Below are 27,406 nucleotides of genomic sequence, written 5' to 3' on the forward strand. Positions count from 1 at the left end.
CGCGGATAAGAGTTTTTAAGAAGTTCGCGGGAATGAAATTTTAAGACGCATGGCGCAAATGTTTTTCGCATTTCCACGTTTATCTTAACTTCCCTCGCGAGTTATCCTGTATATTTCAGTTATGCGCTGTTACTTTTATTGCCGGCCCCATGATTCATCATAGTTCCCGCGGCTCGAAGCCAGAATTGCCGTCTTTAAACTACTTATTGCAACTCGTAAGAGGCGAGTTTTTAACGCCGCTGTCTATGGAATACAAGAGTCTGTGTGTCGTTTCCTACAGTAGTTCCTATTCATACGCGATTTTTCGCAGTCGCTGCAAGAGTGTATCATATAACATTGCTTTAACTTTTCAAAGGGTTACATTAAAAAAAAAAAAAAACTTTTTCTTAGTCTATACATATTTTTACGTCCGAACGTCGCGCGCTCACCGAAATCGCGCCTGTTTCAAAGTGAGCAGCTTTTAAATAAATGCAATTAAAATACGTGGTGTTAAATTTGCCGTTTTGCTAAACGTAATTGGCTTACGGTTTTAATTATGTGCCGATGCTAAACAGGGTGTCTATGCTACCATAAATCCATCGAGTGGCTAATTGAATAAAACACGCCGAGCCGAATGTAGCGACGCTGATTCAAATGATCATAATACGGCGTTACTGGGATACATTCGGTGTATTTCAATGGACGCTGTTAAATTCTACCTGGATGAGTTCTAACCGGATTAAATCTTTTGTAGCCGCAATTATTAATTAAAAAATAGAAACTCGTCTCTATACGGCTAAATATTAAATATTCGTTTTCGTGAATTTATATTTAAATGTTGACTTATTTGTTTTTTTTTTTTTTTAAATATTTTAATATGCCTTCTCTTTTTTTTTCTTTCTCTTTCTCGCACTATGTCAGTCATTTATTCGAAGAAGCTCGAAGAATTGTTCTATCGATATATTTTTAACGTTAGAACGAAGAAATGGCTCGCCCTGCCGAAGTCCGAGCGAGAAAGCTCGCCGACCCTGTGCTCCGGCTCTGGAAAAAACGCGGCTGGGTGGATCTGGGGGCAGTGTCGATTCCCGATCAGGTAGCGCCAGCCCAGATCGGGGATCGACAAACCGTAGCTTCCTACATCGCGGTAGCAGCGACCGTTCCAGCGTGGAGCGGCTGCGAATATCGACTAACCGTGACTCTATGCGATCCAGCAAGGAGATGAACGATCATGATCAGAAGGACGCCGACAAAGATCTGGTAGACGGTGACGCGCGTGGGGACGAGGATAACGAACCTCCTGGACCAGCACCCGGCAGCAGACCATCATCCCCAGCCCTCGGTACGTTAAAAAAAATCTGCCAATTAATTCAGATAAATTATAATAAATAAATTCAGATAATAAATATATTATAAATTTTTTTGGGGGGGAATTGCAGGTATTGGCGATCCAGTGGTGGCGTCCAGGCTATCGAATCTCCACGGTGGTGGACACGCGGAGCTGGCCAGCGCCAGAAGATTACGACTGGAGAACGAACGATTAGTTGCCGAGGTCGCAAGGCTGAGGAGGCTGTTGCTGAGCGGCGCGGCACGTGGCGAGGTCGGTGCCGAAGACGCCGCGATGGAAGAAGAAGCGCGCTTTGTCGCTCTCGAAATGGAATTGCAGCACGCAAAAGAGACCCTTCAAGCGTTAAAAGCTGACCGGAAGCGGCTCAAGGCGGAGAAGTTCGATCTTCTCAATCAGATGAAGGCGCTCTACGGCACGCTCGAGGACAAAGAACGCGAGCTCCGCGATTTTATCCGGAATTATGAACAGGTGAGTTAGCGAATAGTTAAAATTTTCTACAGTATTTTTGTTTCATAAAGTATATAGTTATGCATGTGGCTTCGAACAATCTTATTAAAAGATAAAAAAATGCAGTAAATGAGTGGCGATTGAAAACAAGATCGAGGAATAGTTTTTCAATAAAAATCTATCTGCCGAATTTTAATTCTATCTCTTTAAAGATATTACTTTGGAAAATTCCTTTAATAAAGGAACATTTATTTTGAAAGAGCCAAGAAATCTCTTTCATATGTGACATGCGCGACTGGATTTATACGAGAGAATGGCATTATTAGAACCGTAGATATTGGAAAGAATCCGCAATTCTTTCGAGCTTCGACAAAAATGTCGTAGACGAGATTTTTATCATTTGTAACAATTGGCGTCGTTATAAAAAAAACGTATCTTAAGGATTTGAAGCGATGAAAACAAAGGGCTTTGCTCGAATTCTTCTTTTGTATCTCGTGTTCTCGAAATACGTCGCGTAACTCGTGTAAAAATCATCTACGAAAAATTTAATCACGGTTATTGCAGACTTTGCGGATCAGGCGAGCGTCCTTGTTAATACATTGTAGTTATATTTTCAAAAATTGTTTCAAAATTTCGCGCCCGCTTGACGCGTAAGATGGCGGTTGTAGAGGCGGAGTCACTGCCTGGACATGGTCCTTTTGACCGTTGATTGCAGCGGATGCGGGAGAACGAGGCGACCCTGGGACGTCTTCAGCAGCAAGGAGCCGGCATACCATCGGAGGAACGCGAACGGGAAAGGGAGCGGGAACGCTGGAGTCTTTTAAGGGCGGCGAGGGATGAGGCTGATCGAAGTCTGAGCCTCGCGGCTAGTTTGGCCGACAAAGAAGCCGCCCTTTCGCACGCACACGCGACCATAAAAGAGGTGAGTTTGTCGCTTTAATGCAAAATTGTCTTGAATTTTTCGCGTACGAACACTGTGGTGATTATAACCTACATCTCTCGCGATTATTGCAGCTACAACGTCAACTAACGGAGCGCGGTGGCGGCGGAATTTGCCTGAGCGATCAGGAGTCTTTGGTGTCGTTTCCGAGGAGCAGCGTTAACGGTGCTGCGACTCCTGATGCCGGGAGCAGCAGCGGCGGAGGCGGAGGCGGCGGCGGAGGCGGTGGCGGCGGCGGTGGAAGCGGAGGCTGCGGCATCATTCCCCATGTAAATTCTCAGCCGCCCTTGGGCACCACCGAGCTCGGTATGTCCGTGGGCAACGTAGGCGGCGGCCCGGGTGCAGGAGGGTCCTTCGGTCAAGCTGGTGATCGCGGTAGCTGCAGCGCGGACAGCGGCGTCCGCGGGTCCAGCGATCGCGAGAGCGGCGGGGCGACCAGCGTCGGGGGAAATCTCTCGGACTCCACCACAGATGGTGAGCATCACTTGACTCGATGCGCGTGCATGATTTTCTGCGCGAGAGATGAAATTTTGAGATGCATTACCCGTGTTCCAATTACCCGTGCAAAAAGTCGAGCGTCAAGTTACTTTGCGCTTTCCGACGTCGCGACGTTCCACTTTTGGTGGCCGAAGGACGGGCATTATTCCCGTCGTCGTTGCAAAGGCGCCGCGACATAAAGAACACAAGCTCAGCAGTAGCGGCGACCTCGAGGGAAAGCTCGTTCTTGACAGCCCCAGCACAATGTGTGTGACGCGAGGACCCGGGTCCCGCCGACAACCTACTCTCGCACTTCCTCCCTCTACTGCAAAATTGATGTCCTTTATATATATTTCCGCGCAGGCACGCCAACAATTACGGTCGAGGGCAGCGGTCTCGACATGGACAGCATCTCCGTGGTATCCTCCGTAGCACCACCCCACATATACCAATGTAAGTGTCCAAGAGCATAAATCACTGATCGTCGTCACCTCCCGGCGTCACTCATCGCTCTCTCCATCCAAGCCATCTTCCAAGGATGCCCTCGATACAAGTCCTGCCTGCTATATGGCCTGAATGCATGCGCATGCACATACCGTAAGCCTGACGGAGATGACAAGAACGAGCTGTGCCCACGAAAAGGACTTTTTGCACGCGAGCTGGATCGCTGCACGACGCGCTGTGTGTTCTTTATGTGACTTGCATCGATCACTATATGCTGTGGGTCAAACGCTTGACAAAAAAAAAAAAAAGGGAAAAAAAATAGTGATATCCAATGAAACGTAACTAACAATTCGCTTCGGTAACCCGGTTTGACGTTATTTACAACCCGCTGTATTTAGCTATCGACAAATCATTATTTGTTTCCTATCTTTGTTAATTTGAACGTTTATTTTAACGCAACAGAAATATTTTTTTATCTAACCGACAGCCATCACATTCGCGCGACATGCGATCGTTATCACAGCTTATTATTTATCGATGGTTTTCTATTTAAAGCGCAGGGCTCGCGTTCCTCGCGCATATTTCATTGCATTAGATTTTTATGAACCAGTTTTCCATCGGTCCCTCCCCCCCATTCTCGTTCTTCAAGTACTCGAAGGCGTTTCGTTATGGAAATCGACGATACACTGACACAAGCGTTTTCTATTTGCAGCCGCGACCACACCGAAAGACTGCAGCCCCACACTGTCGCCGCTGAATGCATTTTCAAGGTCCATGGACAATTCCTCGCTATCGCGATCGGTCGAGCAGCTATCCAGCCCGCTGGAATCCGAGCCGAGGAGAAACAAGCAGCCACCACCTGTCGTCGCACCTGCCGCGCATTCGCGATCGTCCGCAACTCGTGGCGGTACATGGGGATCCATTTCAAGGTAAAAGAGCTCCGTCCCGTTACGGAAGGGCATTTTATTGCGCAACACGAGCCGCAAATTGTACGGCGGTGCGAATGCCAACGCGCAAATTCGGTTCCCAAGGGAACAATTATTTCTTATGTAATTATTTTCGCTCCGGCCTCCCGCGTTGTCCCCGATGATGCTAATTACGCATTAATCGAGTGAAATATCGATTAATTAGACCGCCGCGCGCAAATATTTAGCTGCAATTATCGCCACGAGCCGATACATTTTGTCGGTAAATGTGTATTGAATTGTTTTTCTCGCGGCGAATGATTTCTCGTAATACAAAGCGTGCGGCTGCAAATAATAACTTCGGCATGGCAAAAAGCGTTGAATAGTCGTGAACCACTCCGTGCAAGTACAGGCTCGTGTCGCGAGCAATTCATTCACACGAGGACGAATAGTTTTTACGAAGGGCACGGCTTAAGTTTACATTGATTTTACAATCTCGTGCATTTGCTCGTAAGTACGTCGGCATACATCGCCGACATTTTTGTACCCCGACGACTCTTAGCACTACTTTGGCGAAGTGCGCGATTACCACGCAAGTCTTACTTCGTAACAATGTACAAACGAGCGAAATGAGTTCATAACACGGTAGAGGGAAAATTGCAACTTCACGACAACGGTTATTTAGCAGACATGGACTTCCGTGCCGTGCAGAAATAAACTTGTAAAAGAAACTGTCATGTAAAGTAACAATCTTCTTTAGCAAAACGACCTTTTTATCGCGTACAAAAAGGTACGTTGATTTTTATATATTTTTATTCGACTCATTGTTAGCAAGACTTTAAATCCGCAAGGTTTTACTCCATCAATTTTTCACTCCTGATTGCATTTACAGAATCAATCAGATTTTATATAAAAATATATGTTTTATTTATATTCCACCGCAGTGAAATATCATAATTGTTAATGTAAGTGGTTCAATGTTTTTTTCCTTTTGCAGAGTATTTGCCCGTTCGCGGCATCGGAAAACGGCAAACAGTTCCAGCGGCGGCGGCGGCGGCGGCGGCGGTAACGAAGGTTCAGATAGCTTTGATCCATATCGATCATGGTCGCCACTTACCGAAGAGGGTTACGCCGAGAAACTTCGTTTGCTTCGAGAAGCAGCTTCCGTGCCCATGGAGCGATGGCGAGCCCCGACAGTTTTAGCCTGGTTAGAAGTAGCTCTTGGAATGCCGCAGTACGGTCCGCGATGTGCCGAAAACGTGAAATCGGGCAAGGTAAAAGATTTATTGTCTGTTGCATTAAATTTTAAAATTATTTAACCTGTTGATATGAGCACTAAGGTTCTTTAATTTGTTTCAGTTTCAAGTGGTCTTCACCAAATAAAAAAATTACGAAAATAATTTACGATTAATATCTGTTTCGATCAGCTAAGTTTTTATTGCGACATTATTTTCAGGTTCTGCTGGAACTTAATGACGCCGAATTAGAGACCGGTTTAGGCGTAACTCATCCGCTTCATCGAAAGAAGCTGCGTCTGGCCATTGAAGAACATCGACATCCGAGTCACGTTCGGTATCCCTGTATCGCTCAACTCGGTCACACCTGGGTAAGCTCAGAGTGGCTGCCGGATCTCGGCTTGGCTCAGTACTCGGAGAGTTTTGCTACCAATATGGTGGATGCGCGTATGCTGGACCACTTGAGTAAGAAGGAGCTTGAGAAACTGCTCGGAGTTACGAGAAAGTTTCATCAAGCTAGTATCGTACACGGCATTCACTTGCTGCGGATGCTAAATTATGATCGACAGGTGAGTGAATTTGCATCAGCGATTAAAATAACTTGCAAGATCTCGCTGATAAGTTTGTAACGAGAAAATGAGTTTATCAAAAGCATATAAAAATAAAATTTGATCAATCAATCTTCATTACAATTAATTATATCACGTAATTGCGATTGAATAATAATATTAAAGAGATTAAATAATGCTTTTGTGGTAGGCTCTTGCTGTTAGGAGACATCAATGCGAACAGGTTGACACAGACCCTTTGGTTTGGACAAATCAAAGGTTTATTCGGTGGGCGAGGAATATCGATCTCACGGAATACGCTGAAAACTTGAAAGGTGAATTGTATTTCAGCGACATCAATTAAATCGAATATTTTACGAGCCATAATTTACTATTATTTACATGTGACTGCGGTTTATAAAATTTTAATATTTAATTTTAATATATAAATATATAATTTTGTGTTTTAATCTGATAAAACTTATACGACTCTTGATATAATTTATTTTTAACAATAATAAAAAAATCTCCACAGATTCGGGTGTGCACGGTGCTCTGGTTGTGTTGGAACCGTCGTTCACTGGCGACACCATGGCCACTGCCTTGGGTATACCACCGGCGAAGCACATGATTAGACGACACCTCACCGCCGAATTAGAAGCGCTCGTTCTACCAGCAAGGTATTCAGTCTACTGTCATCCAGAGGCAACCCTGGACAACGCTCACTAATCGGCATGACGTCGTTGTTCTCGCCATCATCGAGATACGGGACGACGTCCCCGAAACACTAATTGGCATCTACGAAACCGCGTTCGGACATACCTTGCTTCGAAGGAATCTCCTTAGTGTGCCTCAGGAATTCGATCGTCAATTTCAAGATCCTCTCAAAGTCACTCAAACACGGGCGATACGTGCTTTCTCTGCGCTCTATACGTCGAAGAAGGCGTACGCTTTGAACAACTTTTGTCGAGTCACGCGATAGAACGAACATTTCTTTTAAACTCATAGATATATCACCACTGTATGAAGTACCGTTCGTTTACAAAATTAAAGGGACTTATTGGGCCAATATTCTTATCGCTTAGCGTTAAAATTTATGGGGAGGAAAAATTTATTCTTTGTAACATTATTCACTACCTTTTACCATAATATGCATTCATTGATTGAGAGGAAGATAAGAAAAAGATGCTCAATTTTTCGATCAAACGCGAAACGATCTCTATAAAGAACGAAAGACAATAAAACGAAATTGAGTTTTTTTACGTCAGTTGTGCAAAGACGCTCTGAGGTGATTCCTTTTGGAGGCTAAAATGTAACTTAGCAAGGGATAAAATCGCGCACGGTTCGTTTTATTCCTTCTTCCTCTTTGACTTGTGTCATATGTCGACCGAAATCGATGTTTTCTCAAAATTACAACAGTAGGTGCAAGTTGTAAAGCAACGAACAACACGTCATACTGGACTTTGCGTCTAGTTCACGTGCGATGACCAAAAATCGTCGAATCGTAAAGTAGAGATCGTACTCGATCGCGATTTTCAGTCTTGATCAAGGCGGTAGAGATTTACGCTAGAATATTAAAAAGCATCAGTCAATTATTTATTTACAGGAATATTTCGCGTGCGAGTAAGTAGTCGGAAGTGCTTTTTCCACATTTTCTCGGCAGTGTTTTCGAAAAATTTTCTCACGGAGACAAATCGCCGAAAAATTTCGACGACTCTCGCTTCGCTTCGTCGCGAGTGATCGATATTCGCATTTCGCGTCATAAAATAGCATTAGTTCGGAAGAAAAGAGAAAAAGAATTGTTACTGTATAGTCACCGTTAATCGATAGGCAGTTACTTTTCCAGAATTTCTACGAGTAAAGTTAGCTACATCGTATAAGAGACATATCCGTGAACTTCCGCAAAAAGCTTTCGTAATCGACAGAACGTAATTTAACATATCGCTAAGGAATCTCGAGAGGAAGTTGTAAATATTCCGGGGAATCGACTCGGAAATAAAGGAGATATAAAGGGAGTACACGATTTTTATTCGAATTTTATGATACTTCAATGAAGAAGCGCATGGATAATTAATCGCGAATTTAACTCGCCCAGACTCGTTTAAACTTTTTACAATTGCAATAAAAGTTCCCGTCGATATTAAGTTCACATCAAGCAGCACTACTAATTACTGGTAATCTCGTATGAATTGCTCTTATTAAAGTATACTATGCGATTAAAATTGAATTGAAATGTGAACTCCCTTAATATGTCTGGAATTATAAATAGAGAACAAGCGCGCTCGCTCGACGGCCGTCGAACGTTGCCGGACGCGCTCCCCGCAAAAAATACCCGTAGTCTTAATACACATGCCATACCTGGATAATATCGGGCGTACACACACGTAAATACAATATACAGTTACAATTGACATATATTAAAAATGTACATATACAATCATACGCGATTACCACCCAGTGAAACGTGCCGGAGTGCTTTATCGGAGTACTCGGTACAGTTGCAGCGCGCGATTCGCTGGGTCTGCAGTCCACCCGATCGCGGATCCACCGGTAATGTTTCTCATAGCTGAGCCGTAGCCCACAGCTGCCGCCTGCACTGCACTGCGCTATGTACAGCACATGTTAATCTTAGTGATCGTGGTGTAATCCTTGGTCAGACACCTTACCCCGCACAACCTTTTATCTGTACCTCCGAAAGATTCCGAGAGGAGAAAGCGCCTCTTGTTAAAGCAACCCTTTTAAATCAAGTTCGATATTCTTCCGAATATTAAATGAAAATTAATTGCATTGTCCCCCCTTGTAAGTATATGGAAGAATTCTTTTGTTCGTTCCCTTTCTTGCTGTCTCATGACTGAAGCTCTCCGAACGTTTCTCTGACCAGGCATCACACCACAGTTGCATTATGATTCCTTTATCTTTTTCTAATTTGCCAACTTTGATATTTACTTACATATATCTTTTGACTGTTCGATGTTTACTCTCGTTGACTGGTTAGCGTGGCTGGAAATGCGTCTCGGTTGGTCCGTCTCTAGGAGACCATCCTCGGCGTATCGGCAGCCCAGTTATATACATTACTCTATATCGGTGGTGCACAAAATGCTTGTGTATGTATATTTATGTTGTAACTAGATATTTATTATATAAGATAGATATCATTCTATCCTTTAGACACCTACAGCGAGCCACTATATCAATTATTAAGTACTAAAAGCTGCATTTAAAGCAAAAATTTATAAAGATTGAATAGAAATCATGCTTAAAAAAAAAAAAGAAATCATATTTAGAAAGTGGTTCTCTGTGTGTGTCCCACGTGCGTGTGTGTGTGTCCGAGGTATGTGCATATCAGGCGATTAAGGACGCCAAGGTGTACGCAAGACAGCGTGCATGAAAAAGGGTGGTGTGCGTGTGTGTAGAAGTCAACTGGAGGTGGTCCCGAGGAACAGCACCGGCGGAGGTGGCCGTCCGATAAGCACCGCGAGCGCGGGTGGTAGTCTTGGCCGTGGGAGCAGGGCACTGCATCTACAACATCATCAGAGCTCGCTGTCGGCCCTCCACATGACGGCGAACCATACCGGCACCGTCGACAGACGCAGATCCAGCCTCAGGGTAATGTATTGTTTAGATTCAACGAGAATCTGGTTCGCGTTCAAGCGCACCAGGAACTCGATGCCACTCCCCGCTTCGCCATCGCACTTCCCTTAGCTCTTTCGAACGAGAGGTACCATTATTTTCGGTTTAATCGATGTCAAGGTAATCATTTTTCAACGTAAGTGCTTTTTTTTTTCGCAAAATTACATAAAGTATATCGTATGACTATTTAATTATCTCGTGCAATTTAATTAAAATTATAACTGATTGGCACGAATCATTTATTTTACTTTGAAAGAGATAAGGTTAGTGCGAGATATATTTTTTAAACAATTATCTCATGGCGAATTGCTTTTTGAGGCCTATGCTTGTTTTTTATCATAATTATTGCGTATCGTAGAAAAATTGATATTTAGAGAAATAATATTTATGTAATAATCTTAATATTCCTCTATTATAATTATATAAATTAATAGATCTCTTTTAGTTATTCGGTGTTTAAAGAAAACTTAAGAAACGTATTGCTCGATATCATAATTTTATAGTTCTCTACCTATTTGCTTTGTGATAAAATTAGTTAATTTAATTTTATTCTCTCATTGTGTTGAGCTAAAAATCTATATTATTTGCTATAGCATCAATTTTTCAATCAGCAATCGAGTTAATTGTAATTAATACGAATCGATAATCGGTTATATAATCCAGACAAACACGTTGAAAAATGTTAAACTTCGGAATTGATTCATTATTCCATTTTCATAACGCTCAGTTTACTGTCATTTATTCCTATTTCCATATTTCATGCATTTCATCTGTGACTAAATAGCTCTTTATTTTTATTAATTATTGGCACGATTGCATGGCATCGCTTAATTAAGGACGCTCGCATAATAAAAAATATTTCCCTTTTAATAATCGTAATTGATCTTCGTCGAGAGGAAAAAGCAACTGATCGTTTTAAATTATTGACGACATATAAAATTGTCTTAAAGTCCCGCAAGTTTATTAGAAAATAATTAAGATAAAATATATCTTGCAGTAAAAAATTTATATAAAATTATTAATATAATATTTTATTTTAGCATATTAAGTAAAAAATATTTTTACCTTTATCAATATAAAGTTTTCGTAGAGTCTCAAAATGTAGCACTGTCTAATTGTAAAAGTTAGTAATTACTTTGCTGAATGAAGACAGTTTGTGATTATATAATTCGTTAGAGTTCGAGATAAATTTCTAATCGTGCGTTTATTCAAATGTTCCACCCGACGAGGGTCAATAACACAATCTTACGCTGTGAGCTATGAGCTCGACCTAATGTTAATCATTGTCCCTGCATCCTGTGGATCGTCGCAGACCTGCAGTCTTCTTTACTTGAAAAAGGTTCGGTATTTATTACATATATGTCCATTGTTTCTTTAAAATTCTTTATACAATTTTCTATATCATAGAGCATATCCTTGTCATCGGTTCGCTGCATCGCTGCGGATCGATCAGCTGCTACACGTTTTTGCAAAATCTTCCTCGATCGGCGATCTACGAATGAAAATTAATTCTCGTAATTTAATTAATTATTAGCACCTAGATAATATTTCAACGTCAGTTCTATTAATATTTTCTCCTCTATTTTTTTTCGTGAAGATTTTGCAAAAACGTGGTTTGCGAGGGCACTTGAGTAAGCAATTGATCGTGACGAGTCTACTTTGAGTTTTCGAAAGAATCGATTGAAATTAATGCATTACATTACGCCAACGAATTCAGTTTCCAAATGATTTTTTATCATTTTTGTACAAACGTATCTAGCCGCGACAATCATATTAATTGTCTCAATCTATCGCGAACTCGTGCCCGTGTATTCATGACTAGAAAAGTAAAATAGGGAGCCATCAGTGTAGCAAATGCGTCGGCATCGTAGAACGACGAAATGTTTTTTTTATTATATTTTATTTTTTCTTTTCTCGTACGAACGCTTCCTCGTTTAAGAAAGATAGTTGTCGATCTCGTCGAAGCCGGGACACTTTCGATTAACTGCGGTAACTTCTGGTTTAATTGATCGTTCGAGACAACGCTTCGTGATTGAGATCCAGGCGGTTCCTATGGATCTCGATCGTACAGACCTTAATATGCGAGCGAAGGAATAATTCTACGTAAGATCTGATTGTACAACTGATTACGGAATAATCGGGTAATTATATCGCTACGATTGAATCAGCGCCGGAAAGCCGTTCGCAAGGTAAAAGAGAAAAAGACTGACGGAGTATGAGCCTAAGCCTTGCAGTCGTATCGCCCGTAATTATAAAAAAAAAATCTGGAACAGATCGCGGAAACATCTCCCTCTTGTATTTAATCGTCTACTTGTACACCTTGTCTCCATCTTCGCAGCTTTATCAGATTGCCAGACAATCTGTCGCGCTGAGAAAAGGATATACACTTTCGTAAGAGAAACAGAGTTGATTCGTACTTATTCGTCATAGTGAATGTTTGATATTTAATCAATTAATATAAAGAAAAGAAAAAAGAAAAAAAAGAAAAAAAAAAAATTGCGAATTAAAATCTTTAAAAAAATTCTTAATGGAGAGAATTCATTAGACTAATCATTATTTCAATAGTTAAATAAATTACACTTCGCCTACCGCAGATGTAGAAGCTAAGCCGCGGGCCGTTCTTCCGCGGATACGCGACGTAATGTGCATATTGGCGATGTCGGGGAGCAATTAGCTGACGGAATATTCAAGATGCTATCCAGTATTAGAGTATTATATTCGATGCAACCCGCTGCGAAACTGCACATCCCTTAAACCCGCGATTATACCCTATTCTCAGCGCTGAAGGTACACCGACATACGCCACTCTGTAAACACTGTATATAACGAGCATATACGTTAGAGCCAAACGCGTGTCCTCCCCATGTATGTTAAGCAGAGTGTCTTCAGGTACACCTTTATAGCGACTAGCGATTAAAATTGTGCATTATGCAACACGAATTACGTAGCGGACGTACGTACTTATAGCGGGCCATTATTTATGACTGCAAAAGGGCCGCCGCGGCGACCCACGGTTGCTCGTCATAATCGATTGTGTAAATATAAACTGACGATATCAATGTGGAAATTCAACGTGTGGATTCTTAATCGACCTTTATTTAATCCTTTTTGCTAGTTGTCTTGGAGGAGCTCACAGGTATGCGCCACTTGGTCTACATTTAACTCTCTCTTTCTGTCTGTTCAGCACCCCTTACACGTTCCCGTCAATCCTACCGGCACCCACGTATCACACTCGGACCGCTGCGAATTAACGAGCCCGTCCCGTCACACATCCGCTGAAATGGCACAATCAAAACGGCGGGCTCTTTTATTTTGTCCTAGCACGCCGCACTCTGTGTCTATCGCTTTTAATCACTCTGCTACCCAGCGAATCCTAAATCTCTGTCTCATACTCGTTAATCCTCTTCATTTTGGAAATACAGCGAGTTTCATCAATTACCGTTTGAAATTTAATGATTTACTATGTTAAATGTTAATACTTTCAAGCTTCAGCAAAAACAAAAAAATCTAGCCGGACGATTCAAGCTCTTATCTAAATTTCTTTATTTTAATTTTTCTTTACTTAGCCCAGCATAAATTCAAGTAACTCGTAAGAAATATTTAAGAAAGATAGTTTTTCGGGCGTTTTTTTGAAACTTTTTTTTTTTTTTTAATGCTATTTTCTTTTTTGTTATCTGAATTAATACGTACCTTGCGGTCGTTCGTAGCTCTGATCTCTCCGATCGAGATTCACCGCATAGACAGATTTTGTAAGCCGCAGTTTTTCTAATCAAGGTGTTTCTTCACAGGGATCCCTGAGCAGAGCCTTCGGTCTCCGGCCTAGAAGCGAGAAGGCATCACCGTCGTCATCTTCAGACACCGGGAGCCTGGCCAGTCAATGCCAATACATGAGCAGTAGTGTCCGAAGCAACTCGCCGCCACCACCGCAGCTTCCGCCGCGCCCGATGTCAACCGGTAGCGGCAAACGGCACCGGCGGGTAAAAAGCATTGGAGACATCGAATACATAAGCTCGGCCGCAGTCAGCACCCCGGTCTGACAGGAGGGTAGGCCCCAACATTCGGGGCCTTACCGCAGTCTAAGCGAGCGCGGTTATTCTTCCTCCTCGTACTCTTCTTCCCAGTATGGCTCGTACTCCGGCTACAGCAACGTCCTGCTAACCGGCGACCAGTATCAGCAGTATCACCAGCCATCCGGCGGTAATTATTATCAGCAACTGCAGGGCGGCTACTACTCACCGCAGAGCTCTGGCCCTCCTTTCCCAGGTGTCCAGAGATACGGCAGCCTAGCCGAAGAAGCATGGTCGTCGTGTTCTACCAAGGGAGACGGCCCCGGAGTTTCTAAGACTAATCCCAGGACTTATTTAGCTTAACTTATCGTCGCGTTGAAAGCTCGTCGAGCAGACATTCATTCGAGAATATGACTGCGTAAATAGTAGAGTAACATCACTGCGTACAATGTAGTATTCTCAGAAAAAATGTACATCACCGTCTTTAGATTTACTTTATCTTACGCCTTTCGATCTCGTTACACGTGAACATTCAGACACGAGCAGCTTGAAAATCACAAAATTCATCATATCGCGCGCTTGCCAAACCCAAATATTAATCGGTGTGATTTTGAATATTTCAAATGTGGCTCGCTGTATCAGACGCTGTATCTGTATGATTCAAAGAGATAATTATGAACAAGCTACTAAGGATATATTAGTAAATCTAAGATTCTGAGCTTCTGATATTTCGTGTTGGCGAAGGAATTGACGTAATCCTCGGATAATCACGATTCTTACTTAATATATGACTACGCAAACTTGTTACATATTAACAGTAATAGACAATACGTTAGTCGGACAATGGACTACTAAAATACGAGTTTCAGGCACTTTACGATACAGATATATTTAAAGTTCTCCTGTGCGAGTAAGCGTTGATGTCAGTTATCACAGAGTTATTCTCAAATACAAAGTAATTATACGTACAAATACTGGGCAGCATATCGTGATGTTAAGAGACATAAATGAGTCTGACCAAATTTTATGAAACACATCGAGCTACCGATCGATATATACATACATAAAAAAATATATATATATACACATTTGATAGATATAAGTAATATAAAAGAGTATATAATTATGATCACAAGTAAGATTATAAATAAGAGAACTAATGAGTTTTTTAGTTTAATCGATATATATAACGATGACAATATTTGACGCGAACGATTTGCCGGTATAATTTTTTATCACTATCATTGACGACGGCACTCCTCGATCGAGATATAATTATAATTTAGGTAATAAATTCATTCCTGTATGTGAACTATATATAGCGCGAAAGAATCTTGTCGTGAATATTGCTAAAGAATATTTTCGCTTATGAATCAATCTCTAAACGAATGAATGACTTCGAAAGCTTTAACATGGCGTCAGCTAGTTAAAAAAGTATGACAATGGTGCATTCAGTATCCCTCGTGTACGTATGCGTATAATACGTACGTTTATCTGTACTTTTGCGTTATTTTCTATCAATGTGTACGTATGTATGTGAGTTTCCTACAACCATGTAACTGGAAGCTTTATCGAATAAGGTTGAAACTACACGTTCACTCGAGCTAAATGTGTTAAATACCGTGAAGTTACAATGGACGTTGAACAAAATCACCTCACGAAGACACTCGTCTTCCATTATATTTCATGCTCAGCAACACGGTAAAATTAAATGCAGGCTCGTTCTTCGTTATTCTCAAACTAAAGGATGAAATCGGAAAGTTTATTTGTCGATGCGACGAACCGCATTGGTATACGAGAATTCTCCAAGTCTCGGATAATTGCAATTAACAAATAATTTTGTTTTATTGCGTACAGTTATTTTGTAATATAATTAATTATTCGACCACCGCGACACACGCTACGACAGAAAGGAAACTCAAGGCGAGCCGTATGATTTAAATATTTAATCTAAGTGCCAGAAAAAATTGCGTACCGCTAATTTCGCGCACTGCCGAAATATACTGTTCGTTTGGGTCGTATCATTATATTAAAACGTACAATCCCCGGTGTTCATTGAGCTCACGTGGTCGCAATGAAAAAAAGAATACTTTTGCAGATATTTAACGTGATATTTATATTCGTAGATTATAATTTCTTGATATTTATACGGCACACGCGTGTTGAGCCGTGTCGAATCTTTTGATTTTTCTACGTCAGTCGGAAAATTATCAGGATTACACGATATGTATTATTGTTAAATTAGTATTATCGTCGTTTTGCGTGACGAAAATGGCGAATTAATACGCTAGCTATCGTGACATTTGTGTACCTAAGTCATTTATTTATATAAATTAATTTAGGTCTCTAATTTATTTGTATACAACATTATTGTGTAACGCGCGGTCAATATCTCGCTTGGACGCGACAGAAACAACGTGTTTGCCGATGTACATTAGTCAATGTAGACATTGTACGATGACACGTTAGAATACAAACCGTTGTAAATGTGCTCAGTATCATCTGTATATATTTGTGTGAACTGTGTAACTGTATTAATTAATTAAACAATTGCCTTTATTTCTGCGCGACAAATCCTTTGCGAAATTATTGACTCGACATTTTTAATATATTTAATTAATTTTTTTTATTTATACATTTATTATATATTTATTAAATATTACAAAATTTATTACGTATAACATTGTAAGCGATGCAGATAAAACGTATTTTTTAACAGAGCCCTAATGAAATCATGATGTAAGATATAAACTAGCAAAATGCTCTTAATATTAAAGATATCACAGTATTAGTTTTGTTTTCAAATATAATTTTAGAGTCTTTTAAATGTTAAAATGTAAATAGGAATCAGAATATTATTTTAAACATATATCTAATATTCTACTACGTCTAAAATGTTACATACAAATAATAATGTCGATATAATAAAAAGAAAATGATACATTTTTAATATAAATCCTATGATAAAAGTAAGAGATAAAAATTACGATGAAGACAGGTAAGTAGATAGAAAAAAAAATGAAGAAAAGGAGTTCTATATTAAATTACACTGCCACTTTGATTATTTCGTTGATGTTTAGGCGTATATAAAAATGAACAAGACTTATCTGAAGTTTTTTTTGTACTTGAATCGCACTTCTTCGATACTTGATCTATAATCGGAGTCATTTTGCAACTGACATTTCTTATTGTTATATATGTTTCATCAACCTTAGTTAACGAATCATTGTAATGTATACGTGAAATATTTGTAATTGGCATCGTTGGAGACTTTATAACAATTTTATTTACTACGAGTGGTTGTTTCAAATGATTCACGTCATCGTCAAATGATTCAAACTTATTTGATGACAATTCTTTAATAGATTTTTCGCTTTCTGTTGGAATTTTAATTGAATTAATATCAGTCGAAAGTGAAATTATTGACGTTCTTTGTCCATTGTTGATTACTGTTTCAACGGAATTATTAAAACCAGAGCTAGATTTTTCTGTAGCGCAAGTATTCTCATTTGAATCTGTCTCATCAAAATTGTTTTTTTTCTGTAACAAACTTATTGAAGCTTCAATGTTATTCAATTGCTCACTTGATTTTATTATAATGGAATCTTCATTAAAGTCACTTGTAGAAACCAAATTTCTTTTAAAATTATTTTCCGTATTTTTACATTTCTTCCCAGATGTTCGTTCAGGAGTTTTCAATGCCAATTTTGTATTATACTGACTTACTTTCATTAATATAAGCGAAGCATTAACTTTACTTGATTTATTTGACGAATTAGGAAATGGTGTTGATGTATATATATTTTTAGGTGTTTCAAAAAATTGTTCATCATTTAACATCTTAGATTTTCTACAATTATTTAAAGATCTTTTATTACTTTTAAAAGGTGTGACATAGTCACCGTTAATTATATTTATTTCTGATATATTATTTTTATTATCTTGCATTTTTACCAGTTCTTTCTTTTCGTCAGATGCAATAAATGATTCTAATGAGGTTTTATCTGCCATCTCCTTTTCAGTAACTATTTTTTTCTCAAATATAATAGATGTAACAAATGATTGATCTTGCCAATAATTACAAAGTTTCTCCAATTTTGCAAATCGCGAATTACAATCTTTTATTTCTATATACATCATGTCCCAAAATCCAAGCAAATCCTTATAAGTTACGCCATACTTTTTGTAGTTATATTTTTTGCAACTTATTAAACGAGCAAATTGTTTAAGCTTCCCTTTAATTAACATATGTGTTTGTCCCACCGCTTGATTAATCTGATCTCGAATATCCTCAGCAACTTTACCTTGCAATTTAATTTTCGTCCACTCCTTGCACATTTTCTGAAGCCTATCTTTTTCTGTATCTAACATGTCTTCAAATTGCTCAATAGTATACTTGTTATCTTCGGGATCCTCCATTACATTTGATGCACTAGGCACGCTTAACAAGCTTGAAGTCTGAGAAGCAGGATCGAGTTGCTTATTTTGTTCAACATCTTGTTTAACATTATTTTTAATATTGTTTAAAGATTTTAAAGAAAACATCGGTTTTTTTGACTTCTCTATTTTCTTTACTCCATTAAGTGTGGAACACCGAGATTTTTTTTTACCCTCGATCGTTCCTGGTTTTACTTTCGAATCTATTGACTTTTTCAACAAAAAGTCTCTTCCAGATCTTCTTCTGGCGAAAGACGTAAGCACTTTTTTTTTTCCTTCTGGATTTGGACCTTTAAGTAGTTGACACTTTTGTACGGCTTTTGTTAGATTCTTTTGAGCAATTTTTGTGGAATTGGTAGAGTTTATGCGTATCTCAGGAATTGTTTTCTTTTTTTTATTTAAAGAAACTGAGGCGTCAAAGATTGATATTGGAGAGGATATTTTATGACGGACAATTCCAACTACAAACGGAGGCCTTTTCTTTAATTTATCCATCTCTTTTTTTCTTTTTTGCTCAGCTCTCCATTCTAATAATTTTGATGTACATTTATCTGCAACATTAAGAGTTTGTTAGTGGAATATGAAATGTCTTACTTACATAATTCATATTTGTTAAATTAATTTTAATTTGCAAAATAAATATATTAAAATAAAATTAATCTTTTATGAACATTTTATAATTTATATTGTGTCTTTGGATATTTTTTGATTCACGAACGATACGTATTGTCTCATATACCCTTCATATCTACCGAATAAATACAAATAATATATCATGTACATCATGTGTGAAAGGAAAAGTTCTCAAATAGTTAAAACATATATTAAAATCTTTAACGAGCGAGATACATTCTTTTTCTTTATTGAAAAATCGACAGCCTGCGGAGTAATAAATCTCCAAGCGTGTTACGTGGACAATTACATCTTAACACATTACCTTTCGGCGATGTGCTGTATAACAGCTCTTGCGACCGGTTTTTTTCAAGTTCTCGTGACCTCTGTTCTTTGCGGCTTGTTGTTTGAATCGTAGTAACGCTGAGTTTGATATGTTCCGTCTCACCGGAACTTGTGGAAGGCTTTTTATATTTATTACTAAACGTCGGGGTCTCCATTTGACTGTCAACGGAGGCAACTCAATTTAATTAAACGTTTTCGAGTCGCGTTTGATAAATTTCGTTTGCAACTAACAATCAAATTCTACCCTGCATGCATACTTACGCATTTCGTTTGAAAACTACTCAGCAAAGTTGTACATTGACGCAAGTAAATCCAGCAATATTCAATTGAATAAACAAGTGGAAGAGAACTACGGAATCACAAATAAAACGACTGACTTAGCTGTGCTTAGCTGAACTAGTATGAAGACTATGAAGAGTATGAAGTACGAACCAGAGAGTCCAACTCGGAATCGCGACTTCCACACGTTCACATGCAAAGGCTCGTCCGTGTGAAGCCTGTGCTTCGGCTGCTGTCGGATAGAGGAAAAGGACAGAGCTATACACTGCCTGTCCTACTCTTTCACGGCATCGCCGGCTTCGGACGAGCCTCTGCATGTAGGCACGTAGAAGCCGCGATTGCGAGTTGGGCTCTCTGGATAAAATCTATTATTTTATTGGCCCTCCGAGAAAATCCGCCACAAGCCGCCACCGTCGCGCGTGCAAATCGAACGAATAATCAGGCAGGTCAGACGTCTCATGATTTCGGCTGTATATTTGAAGTCTGATCGGGCAAGTATTTTAATTCTTATAAAATTCGCTTTTTATCTACAAGTTATTAACACAGTATGGGCAAAAAAATGTACAAAAATATAAATTAAAAATGCAGAACTATTTTATCATTGTCCACCGAAGTAGAGAGAAGAACTTAGAAGGGTAAAAGGTATAGCAGTGGTTCATCTCCGTCCTGCTCATCGTCAGCAATCTGCCCCTCTCCAGGTATTGATGAACAGAGGTGGAGTAGCCCGGCAAAAGCGTTCTGTCGCTCTCTAATCTTTGCACGTCCGTTCAGCCAAGTACGCAGTTTATTCTAGTCTATTCAACGTCTATGCTCGCGGCTTACATCACGAGGAGGGTCGTCCTCGTCAGTTAGGTCAAGCCTTACTCTTCGTCAAACGTTCGGAGCGGACTGCCGCGCGTGTCACATTAGGTGAGCATATCTCAACGTCCGGCGTATTCGATACCGAAAGAAAATTGACAGCTTTTATTCGCAAAATCGGAGCTGCGTTCCTGATTAATCTGCCTAGGTGCATCGCCTTTTCTCGCTCGTCCCGAGGAAATGCTGACGCTACGTGCCGGTTGTGTCGTCTTGTATCGGAACTCTATTACCTTAAGGTCGTTAACAATAATTTCGTTAACAGCAAGATTGCCTGACGTTTAACGTTGCTTTTAACGTCACCGAAGTTTCTTGCCGGGTATTGATTTTATTATCTACAGATCGCTAATTGTGCAGTGACCTTGCCAAGGTCGATTTGCGACACGACGAACGTCCGCTGCAATTTATCTGATAATTTTTATCTACATGCATTAATTATATTTCTCTGTCATGGCAGTCAAATATTTGAACAAGTTGTTATGGTGTTATTTAATAACTAGCTTTACTTTCGATTTTTTATACCGGTCTGTTACAGTTCTCTAATCACAGCAAAGCGCTTTACGTCGACAAGCAACTGTCTCAAAATGCCTATTAAAAGCATCAAAGCCCGCCAGATCTATGACTCCCGTGGAAATCCTACAGTAGAGGTAAATAATTAAATCTCGAGGAAAAATAATTTTTTTATATCGATAAATATTCCCTAACTAACATTATTTGCTCTTCTAGGTTGATCTTGTCACAGATCTTGGGCTCTTTCGTGCAGCAGTTCCATCTGGAGCCTCAACTGGTGTTCATGAAGCATTAGAATTGAGGGACAATGATAAATCGAAGTATCATGGAAAGTCTGTTTTTAAAGCCATAGATAATGTAAACTCTATCATTGCTCCTGAATTGTTGAAAGTAATTTTATGTGATAAATAATTAATATTTAATGCATAATGTCATAATTAATAGAAATAAATTAACAAATTATTTTTCGTTTTTTTAAGGCTAATTTAGACGAGACGCAACAAACGGATATTGATAATTTCATGCTGAAGCTGGACGGTACACCAAATAAATCTAAACTTGGAGCAAATGCAATTTTGGGTGTTTCTTTAGCAGTTTGCAAAGCTGGTGCCCAGAAAAAGGGCGTACCTCTATACAAGTAAATATATCAAATATAAGTGTAATTTAAAAGTAATTTTAAACGAATTAATAAAACAATATTTCAAAGTAAAATAAAGAAATATATGTAAGTATATAATTTTTTTTATGTTACAGATATATCGCTGAATTGGCTGGTAATAACGATATCGTTTTGCCGGTACCAGCATTCAACGTTATTAATGGTGGTTCTCATGCTGGCAACAAGCTGGCTATGCAAGAGTTCATGATTCTACCTACTGGCGCATCTAATTTTACAGAAGCAATGAAAATGGGCAGTGAAGTATACCACCACTTGAAAGCAGGTATCAAGAAGAAGTTCGGTCTTGATGCCACTGCGGTCGGTGACGAAGGAGGTTTTGCACCTAACATTTTGGAAAACAAGGAAGCTCTTAACTTGATTATCAATGCTATTAAGGTAAATTGAAAGACTTCCCCCTGAATATATCTGTTATTTTGCAATAATTGTTAACTCACGCGCATAATACTTTTATTTTGAATTTTTAGACCGCTGGTTATGAAGGAAAAATTAAGATCGGCATGGACGTTGCTGCCTCTGAATTCCACAAAAATGGAAAGTACGACTTAGATTTCAAGAACGAGAACTCTGATCCAAGCACATATTTGGAACCCGAAGCGCTTAAGAATTTGTACTTGGAATTTGTCAAAGATTTTCCAATTGTATCGATCGAAGATCCCTTTGATCAAGATGGCTGGGATTCTTGGACAGCTTTAACCGCGGCTACTCCCATTCAAATCGTCGGTGACGATCTTACCGTTACAAATCCCGAAAGGTAATTGATGAAATAAAAGCTTTTATAGTTTTACTACTGGTTTTTATATTAATTTAATTATTTATCTGCCATTTTTTAATTAATTTATATATTTATATTATAATTAAATAAAAATTTTTAACGAAACTTTAATGTACATTATATTATTATGTTATTTTACAGAATTAAGACAGCTATTGAGAAGAAAGCTTGCAACTGTCTGCTATTAAAAGTTAATCAGATTGGTAGTGTAACCGAATCTATCAACGCTCATAAGCTCGCCAAAAGTAATGGCTGGGGTACCATGGTCTCTCACCGTTCTGGAGAGACAGAGGATACATTTATCGCCGATCTAGTCGTTGGTCTTTCAACTGGGCAAATTAAAACAGGCGCGCCTTGCCGCTCCGAACGTTTGGCCAAATACAATCAGATCTTACGTATCGAAGAGGAACTTGGCGCAGCTGCAAAATACGCTGGAGAAAAATTCCGCAACCCTCATGCTTAAATGACATTACAGCTGATACAACTCATTATCGCAAAAATATAGCAACTATATTAATAATTTAGCAGCGAATCAATTATCCATTTTTGTGAACATTTTAGATTCAATATAATTCGAAGACATTTTTAGTTCGAGCCAAACAGTTATTTATAATAAAAAAATAATTGATAACATGCACAATAGTTGAGATTATGCCAAATATCATGCAGCTGTCATTGTAGGAATTCATCGAAGAAGACTACAAGAAGATTAAGGAGTAAAAATGTTAACTTTAGAATGCTACAACTTTTTCTTGTTCTATTAATTTATTAGGCCAATTTTTATTTTTCATGAAGTCAATATAAAGAATTAATGATCTTATCATATATAAATTTAGGACGCTATTTAAGTAATATATTGAAAAAATGTATATCGAAAAAAATGAATATATCAAAGAAATAGAAATTAAAAAATGTTACATAGCAATTATAGATGTCTGTATGTAACAAGTATAAGAGAAAGAGAATCGAAAAGATAATAAAGTTTTATTCCAGTATCAACGTGTGTTGAAAGTATCACATAAAAGAATAATAAATTTAAGTCAATTTTATGCTTAAAATTATATCTATAAAAATCCTGTTTCTACCGAATAATATGTAACTCGAACGCGACGCAATCGTTTTCGTATAGATGAATATTAATCTATCATCTTCACCGAAAGGTAGATAAGAAGTTTTCTGCGGCGACAGAGGCTAACCGTACGTAACTCTAGGCAGCAGACACAAGAAATGAGAGAACGGGTAGAAATCGGTCTTCGGCAACCGGCCGGCGCGGTACATACATGCGGCACATGTGAAACTCGACGCACACGACTTTAAAGTCACATTCGCTAGCTCCCGTCGGCGCAGCAAAAACCATATCTGCTTTCCAGCGTGCTCGATAGATTTTTATATTTCTTTAATACTTGATACGAGAAGTATCAGCTGTTTAAGAAGAGTAAGTCTGTGGCATGAGTACACGTAGTGACATAGTGTGTTCTCGGCTCGGTTTCCGCCAATTCTGTAACCACACCCCTTTCGCAATGGTTACTACCCTCCACCACCAAAGTCGTGAAATTGACGGGAAAGGCCAATTAATTACTCGGGAATTAATTACGATAAAATTTATAAGCCGCTACCAGCTATACTATGTGTAGCGGAATTCGAGAAAATAGTACGAGTTCTCGTGCCAATAATCAGACAGTGAAACATCATTAACAAATCTAACATAAGTGATAAATTAGGCACATTTTTAAAATAAAATAAAGTTGAATAAATTAAAATAAAATAAAATATGGTAAGGTAAAAGAAAAATAATCAAATAAATAGAAAATTCATATAATTAAATAATTAACAATACAATACATTGCGGCACAAACGTTATGCGAAATAATTATTAATTTTTGGGGGATATAAAATAATTTATTTTTCAATTCTCATGCGTTCAAACATTCTTACGCTAACACAGTTAAATTTCGTCGCGCCATAAATATTATACGAAATATAGTTTACTTAAAACGAAAACGGACTAATAATCAAGATAATCAAAGAGTTAAAGAGACATGCAAATACAAAATTTAATGCAAAAAAATGCGCTTTCGTCAGACGTAAATTTTTTTATACTCTCGCACGGAAATATGTATCTATAATAAATAATAAAAAGAAGCGAGAAAGATTGATTACCTCATGGTAAAACCTCTGCTTTACCATTTCTATTACCATGGCATCGTGTAATATGCAGCTCGAGCTTCTCGCTGTGGATCAGAGATAATGCTAGCAGCAAGAATAGCACCCTGGCACCTTGATTTTAGTCACCAACTCGCTTATTCTGTACTCCTATGAGTTCTCGAGTGTTTTCGGAGCCTCGGCACCAAGATATACCTCGTAGCTCAGCTGATCGCACGTTCTCGTTTGGCGACGTGGACGCTTTCTAATAAATATAATTTATAAACTTACGAATAAAAGTATAAAATATACTGCACGCTACGCAATGTAAGCCCTTAAGGTAATCCTTTTAAAGTTTTATGTAGTCATAATTCATCTTTAACGCTCTTATATAGTTTAATAATAATACTTCTGCGTGGGATCTGTAACGTTTTCAAAGCCCCGCGTCGATTATCCATTCAGCGAGTGTAAAATATAGATTTCCATTGGAACGGTGAATCTACGTAATTAAATCAGCAATCGTCTCGCTAGAAATCTCACTTAAACTGCTGTAAAGAATTCGCCGCAAAAAAAGATAGAAAGAAAGAAAAAAAAAAAAACATATCAATTAAGGGTCCGGAAATTAATAAGAACCTCGCGGTAATTTCCTTCGCATTTTTCCTCGCAAACATATCGCTATCTACGACCAGTTATCTCCCGCGTAATTATATGTCCGCGCGTATAGATGAGAATGACGTCGCCGGTACACGCGTTATTTCCCATGGCGAAAGAGAAAATCCCTGATATAGACCACCTGTCCGTCTGTTGCCCAAACAGACAGACGAAATTAATACGATCGGCCATTTTCCCGGAGCCGATATATAATATGAAAAAGCGGGGATGCAGCCCTCCCCCTTTCACCCACCCCCGCCCCGTTATCCGTTAACGGCTCTATCGATCTCATTAACTGCCTGGGCACTCGCGATTTATTTTTATCGAAGGATGCCCGAGTATATATCTCGCGGTCGCCGTTTTCGTCCGGGCAAAAGTGGTACAAATCGGGGAGGCATCGCGAACGGGGCGGAAAAACTGGGCCAATCCCTGGAGGGAAAAGGAAGCCGGGATGAACGTCCCGAGGGGATCTCGACCGGGAGCACGAGGACCGGCAGTATGACAAAAGACGCGAGGACGAGGGAAGGATTTAATAAATTTCTCCCAAGGAGTCCACTAAGTGGGGTAAATCATACGGTTATTGGCCACTTAAAGGATATCTCTTTGTTTTTTCTTGTTGCGCAATTATTGGACGATGCCTGGGCGCTCCGTATAATCCGCGATTATTACGTTTCATTATTAATATTTGATATTGCGGGGGAGAGGGAAAAAAGGGAGGGCGAAATCAGCCGCGGGTGCAATCAGTTCGAGCTGATATTAAAAGTACGCGAAAGCAGATCGCTCGCGAATTCTAAATTGTCAACGCAGACGTCTCCTCTCCGAGGGACGTTCCTCAAATTTGTTTAACGCTCGACTGTAACTTCTTTCTTTTTTTTTTTTTAATAATTTGCATTAAGTAGAAACGTTGAAAAGTGACTCATAATAATTCATTTGACTTTTTGGAAAACGGTTTACTTTTATATGAAAATAAATTACAGAACTTCTCCCGCAGGTAAATTGACAATAATTCGGGGATTCTTTATCGTTGTATCTCCACGGTGAGAGATCTCTCTCGATGAAGAGAAAAACATGGAATAAAAAAAAGAAAAAAAAAAAAGAAAAAAATTTACGCTGCACTTGAAGAGAAACCCTCAATAACTCGTCGACAATAGGCCGCCGTTGCTCAAAATAAAGCGCGCTCCCCTAAATAAAAAAACGCTGAAGCCATGATTTCATTTATTTAACGGTATCACCGGGTCCGGTATAAAAAAAGAAGGGTCTGCAAGAAATCACAGTCGAGGTCGAGGCCTAAAGGGGGTGATCGAGGATCGGCCGATCACTCGTTGCCGCAATCCGATCACCTACGCGAACGGAATTCCGCAAATATCGGCGTCGGCCAGACAAAAACGACGCGCCAATCAATCTGTCGCGTGGCGTGCTGCGTGTCCCGAATAAGAAGCAGGTGATTTGTGCAAATTACACGGAAACCGAGCGTCTCGAAATGGGGGCGACACACCTGTCGATAATCCTGATAACCCCCTTTTTTTTTCCCCCGCCGGCGAGCTCATTACGGCGCCCGTTTATAATCGCGACACCTGGAACGACTGATGAACTTTCGACGTCTTTTTATCGGAGCTACCGTCTCGGTCAAAGAAGACGTCGTTAAGGAATAATGCAATAAAAGCGAAATGCCTATACGTCTATAAATAATTTACCGGCACTCTCCCCGTCGCTTTTCTCGCCGAAGATTCCACCCCGATTAAAACTACCAAGTTTAATTATCAACCGTCGCGCTTTAAAACTCAACGCCGCGCGACTTCGATCGCCCGCTGTTCTCCACTTATTTTCTCATTTCGCCTCTCCTCGATTTTATGAATTTTTTAAAATTTTAGACCGATACCCGCTGCCTTTTTTTCGGAGTGGAAAGCTAGTTAAAATATTTGCACGGCTCACGAGAGTGCGCCGACTGATCGTAAAAAGTATTAAAATTTTACTACAAAAGTCACGCTGTATTTCAGCCCCAATTGTTCGTCCGTCTGCGTAACGCAATCGCGCCGGTTTATCACCGGCCGGGGCACATTTTTCGCGTCCGAGCAAGCGCGGCGATTGCATCGCCGAGAGGAGAGACGACGGCGATCCTCGACCCGTTGCTCGAGGATCCTTCAGCGTTCCCCGGTGTCCCTTATAA

General features: G+C 39.5%; 3 protein-coding genes across 5 annotated transcripts in view; 2 read left to right on the top strand and 1 right to left on the bottom strand.

The window, feature by feature from the left end:
• Liprin-gamma overlaps positions 1-14,140 on the top strand; it is a 62,810-nt gene extending 48,670 nt beyond the window's left edge. The window contains exons 3-14 of one of the 2 annotated variants that reach the window (XM_070654131.1): positions 956-1,318; positions 1,416-1,792; positions 2,487-2,693; positions 2,786-3,185; positions 3,552-3,641; positions 4,345-4,561; positions 5,535-5,811; positions 5,994-6,341; positions 6,532-6,655; positions 6,856-7,000; positions 9,734-9,926; positions 13,739-14,140. In XM_070654131.1, coding sequence (XP_070510232.1) covers positions 956-1,318; positions 1,416-1,792; positions 2,487-2,693; positions 2,786-3,185; positions 3,552-3,641; positions 4,345-4,561; positions 5,535-5,811; positions 5,994-6,341; positions 6,532-6,655; positions 6,856-7,000; positions 9,734-9,926; positions 13,739-13,987 — 2,990 coding nt within the window. In that variant the 3' untranslated portion in view covers positions 13,988-14,140. The remainder of the gene's footprint in view (positions 1-955; positions 1,319-1,415; positions 1,793-2,486; positions 2,694-2,785; positions 3,186-3,551; positions 3,642-4,344; positions 4,562-5,534; positions 5,812-5,993; positions 6,342-6,531; positions 6,656-6,855; positions 7,001-9,733; positions 9,927-13,738) is intronic. The other variant, XM_070654137.1, reaches the window with a different exon arrangement.
• Positions 14,141-16,495: 2,355 nt separating this feature from the next.
• On the bottom strand, positions 16,496-19,889 carry LOC139101268 (disks large-associated protein 5-like). 2 transcript variants are annotated; one of them, XM_070654308.1, is made up of 4 exons: positions 19,784-19,889; positions 19,613-19,700; positions 19,332-19,510; positions 16,496-18,945 (listed from the first exon to the last, which is right to left on the bottom strand). In XM_070654308.1, the coding sequence occupies exons 3-4, from the start codon at positions 19,504-19,506 to the stop codon at positions 16,997-16,999; spliced, it is 2,124 nt and encodes a 707-aa protein (XP_070510409.1). In that variant the 5' UTR covers positions 19,507-19,510; positions 19,613-19,700; positions 19,784-19,889; the 3' UTR covers positions 16,496-16,996. The 2 variants fall into 2 exon arrangements, with proteins under 2 accessions (XP_070510409.1, XP_070510405.1); XM_070654304.1 differs by having other exon boundaries at positions 19,613-19,878.
• Positions 19,890-20,269: 380 nt separating this feature from the next.
• Eno (alpha-enolase) lies at positions 20,270-23,441 on the top strand. The gene is made up of 7 exons (XM_070674140.1): positions 20,270-20,539; positions 21,021-21,132; positions 21,212-21,385; positions 21,475-21,632; positions 21,749-22,049; positions 22,139-22,425; positions 22,588-23,441. Exons 2-7 carry the CDS (start codon positions 21,070-21,072, stop codon positions 22,907-22,909), a joined length of 1,305 nt encoding a protein of 434 aa, XP_070530241.1. The 5' UTR covers positions 20,270-20,539; positions 21,021-21,069; the 3' UTR covers positions 22,910-23,441.
• The last annotated feature ends 3,965 nt before the right edge of the window (positions 23,442-27,406 follow it).

Source organism: Cardiocondyla obscurior, linkage group LG01 (assembly GCF_019399895.1).
Source record: "Cardiocondyla obscurior isolate alpha-2009 linkage group LG01, Cobs3.1, whole genome shotgun sequence".
Classification (NCBI taxonomy): domain Eukaryota; kingdom Metazoa; phylum Arthropoda; class Insecta; order Hymenoptera; family Formicidae; genus Cardiocondyla; species Cardiocondyla obscurior.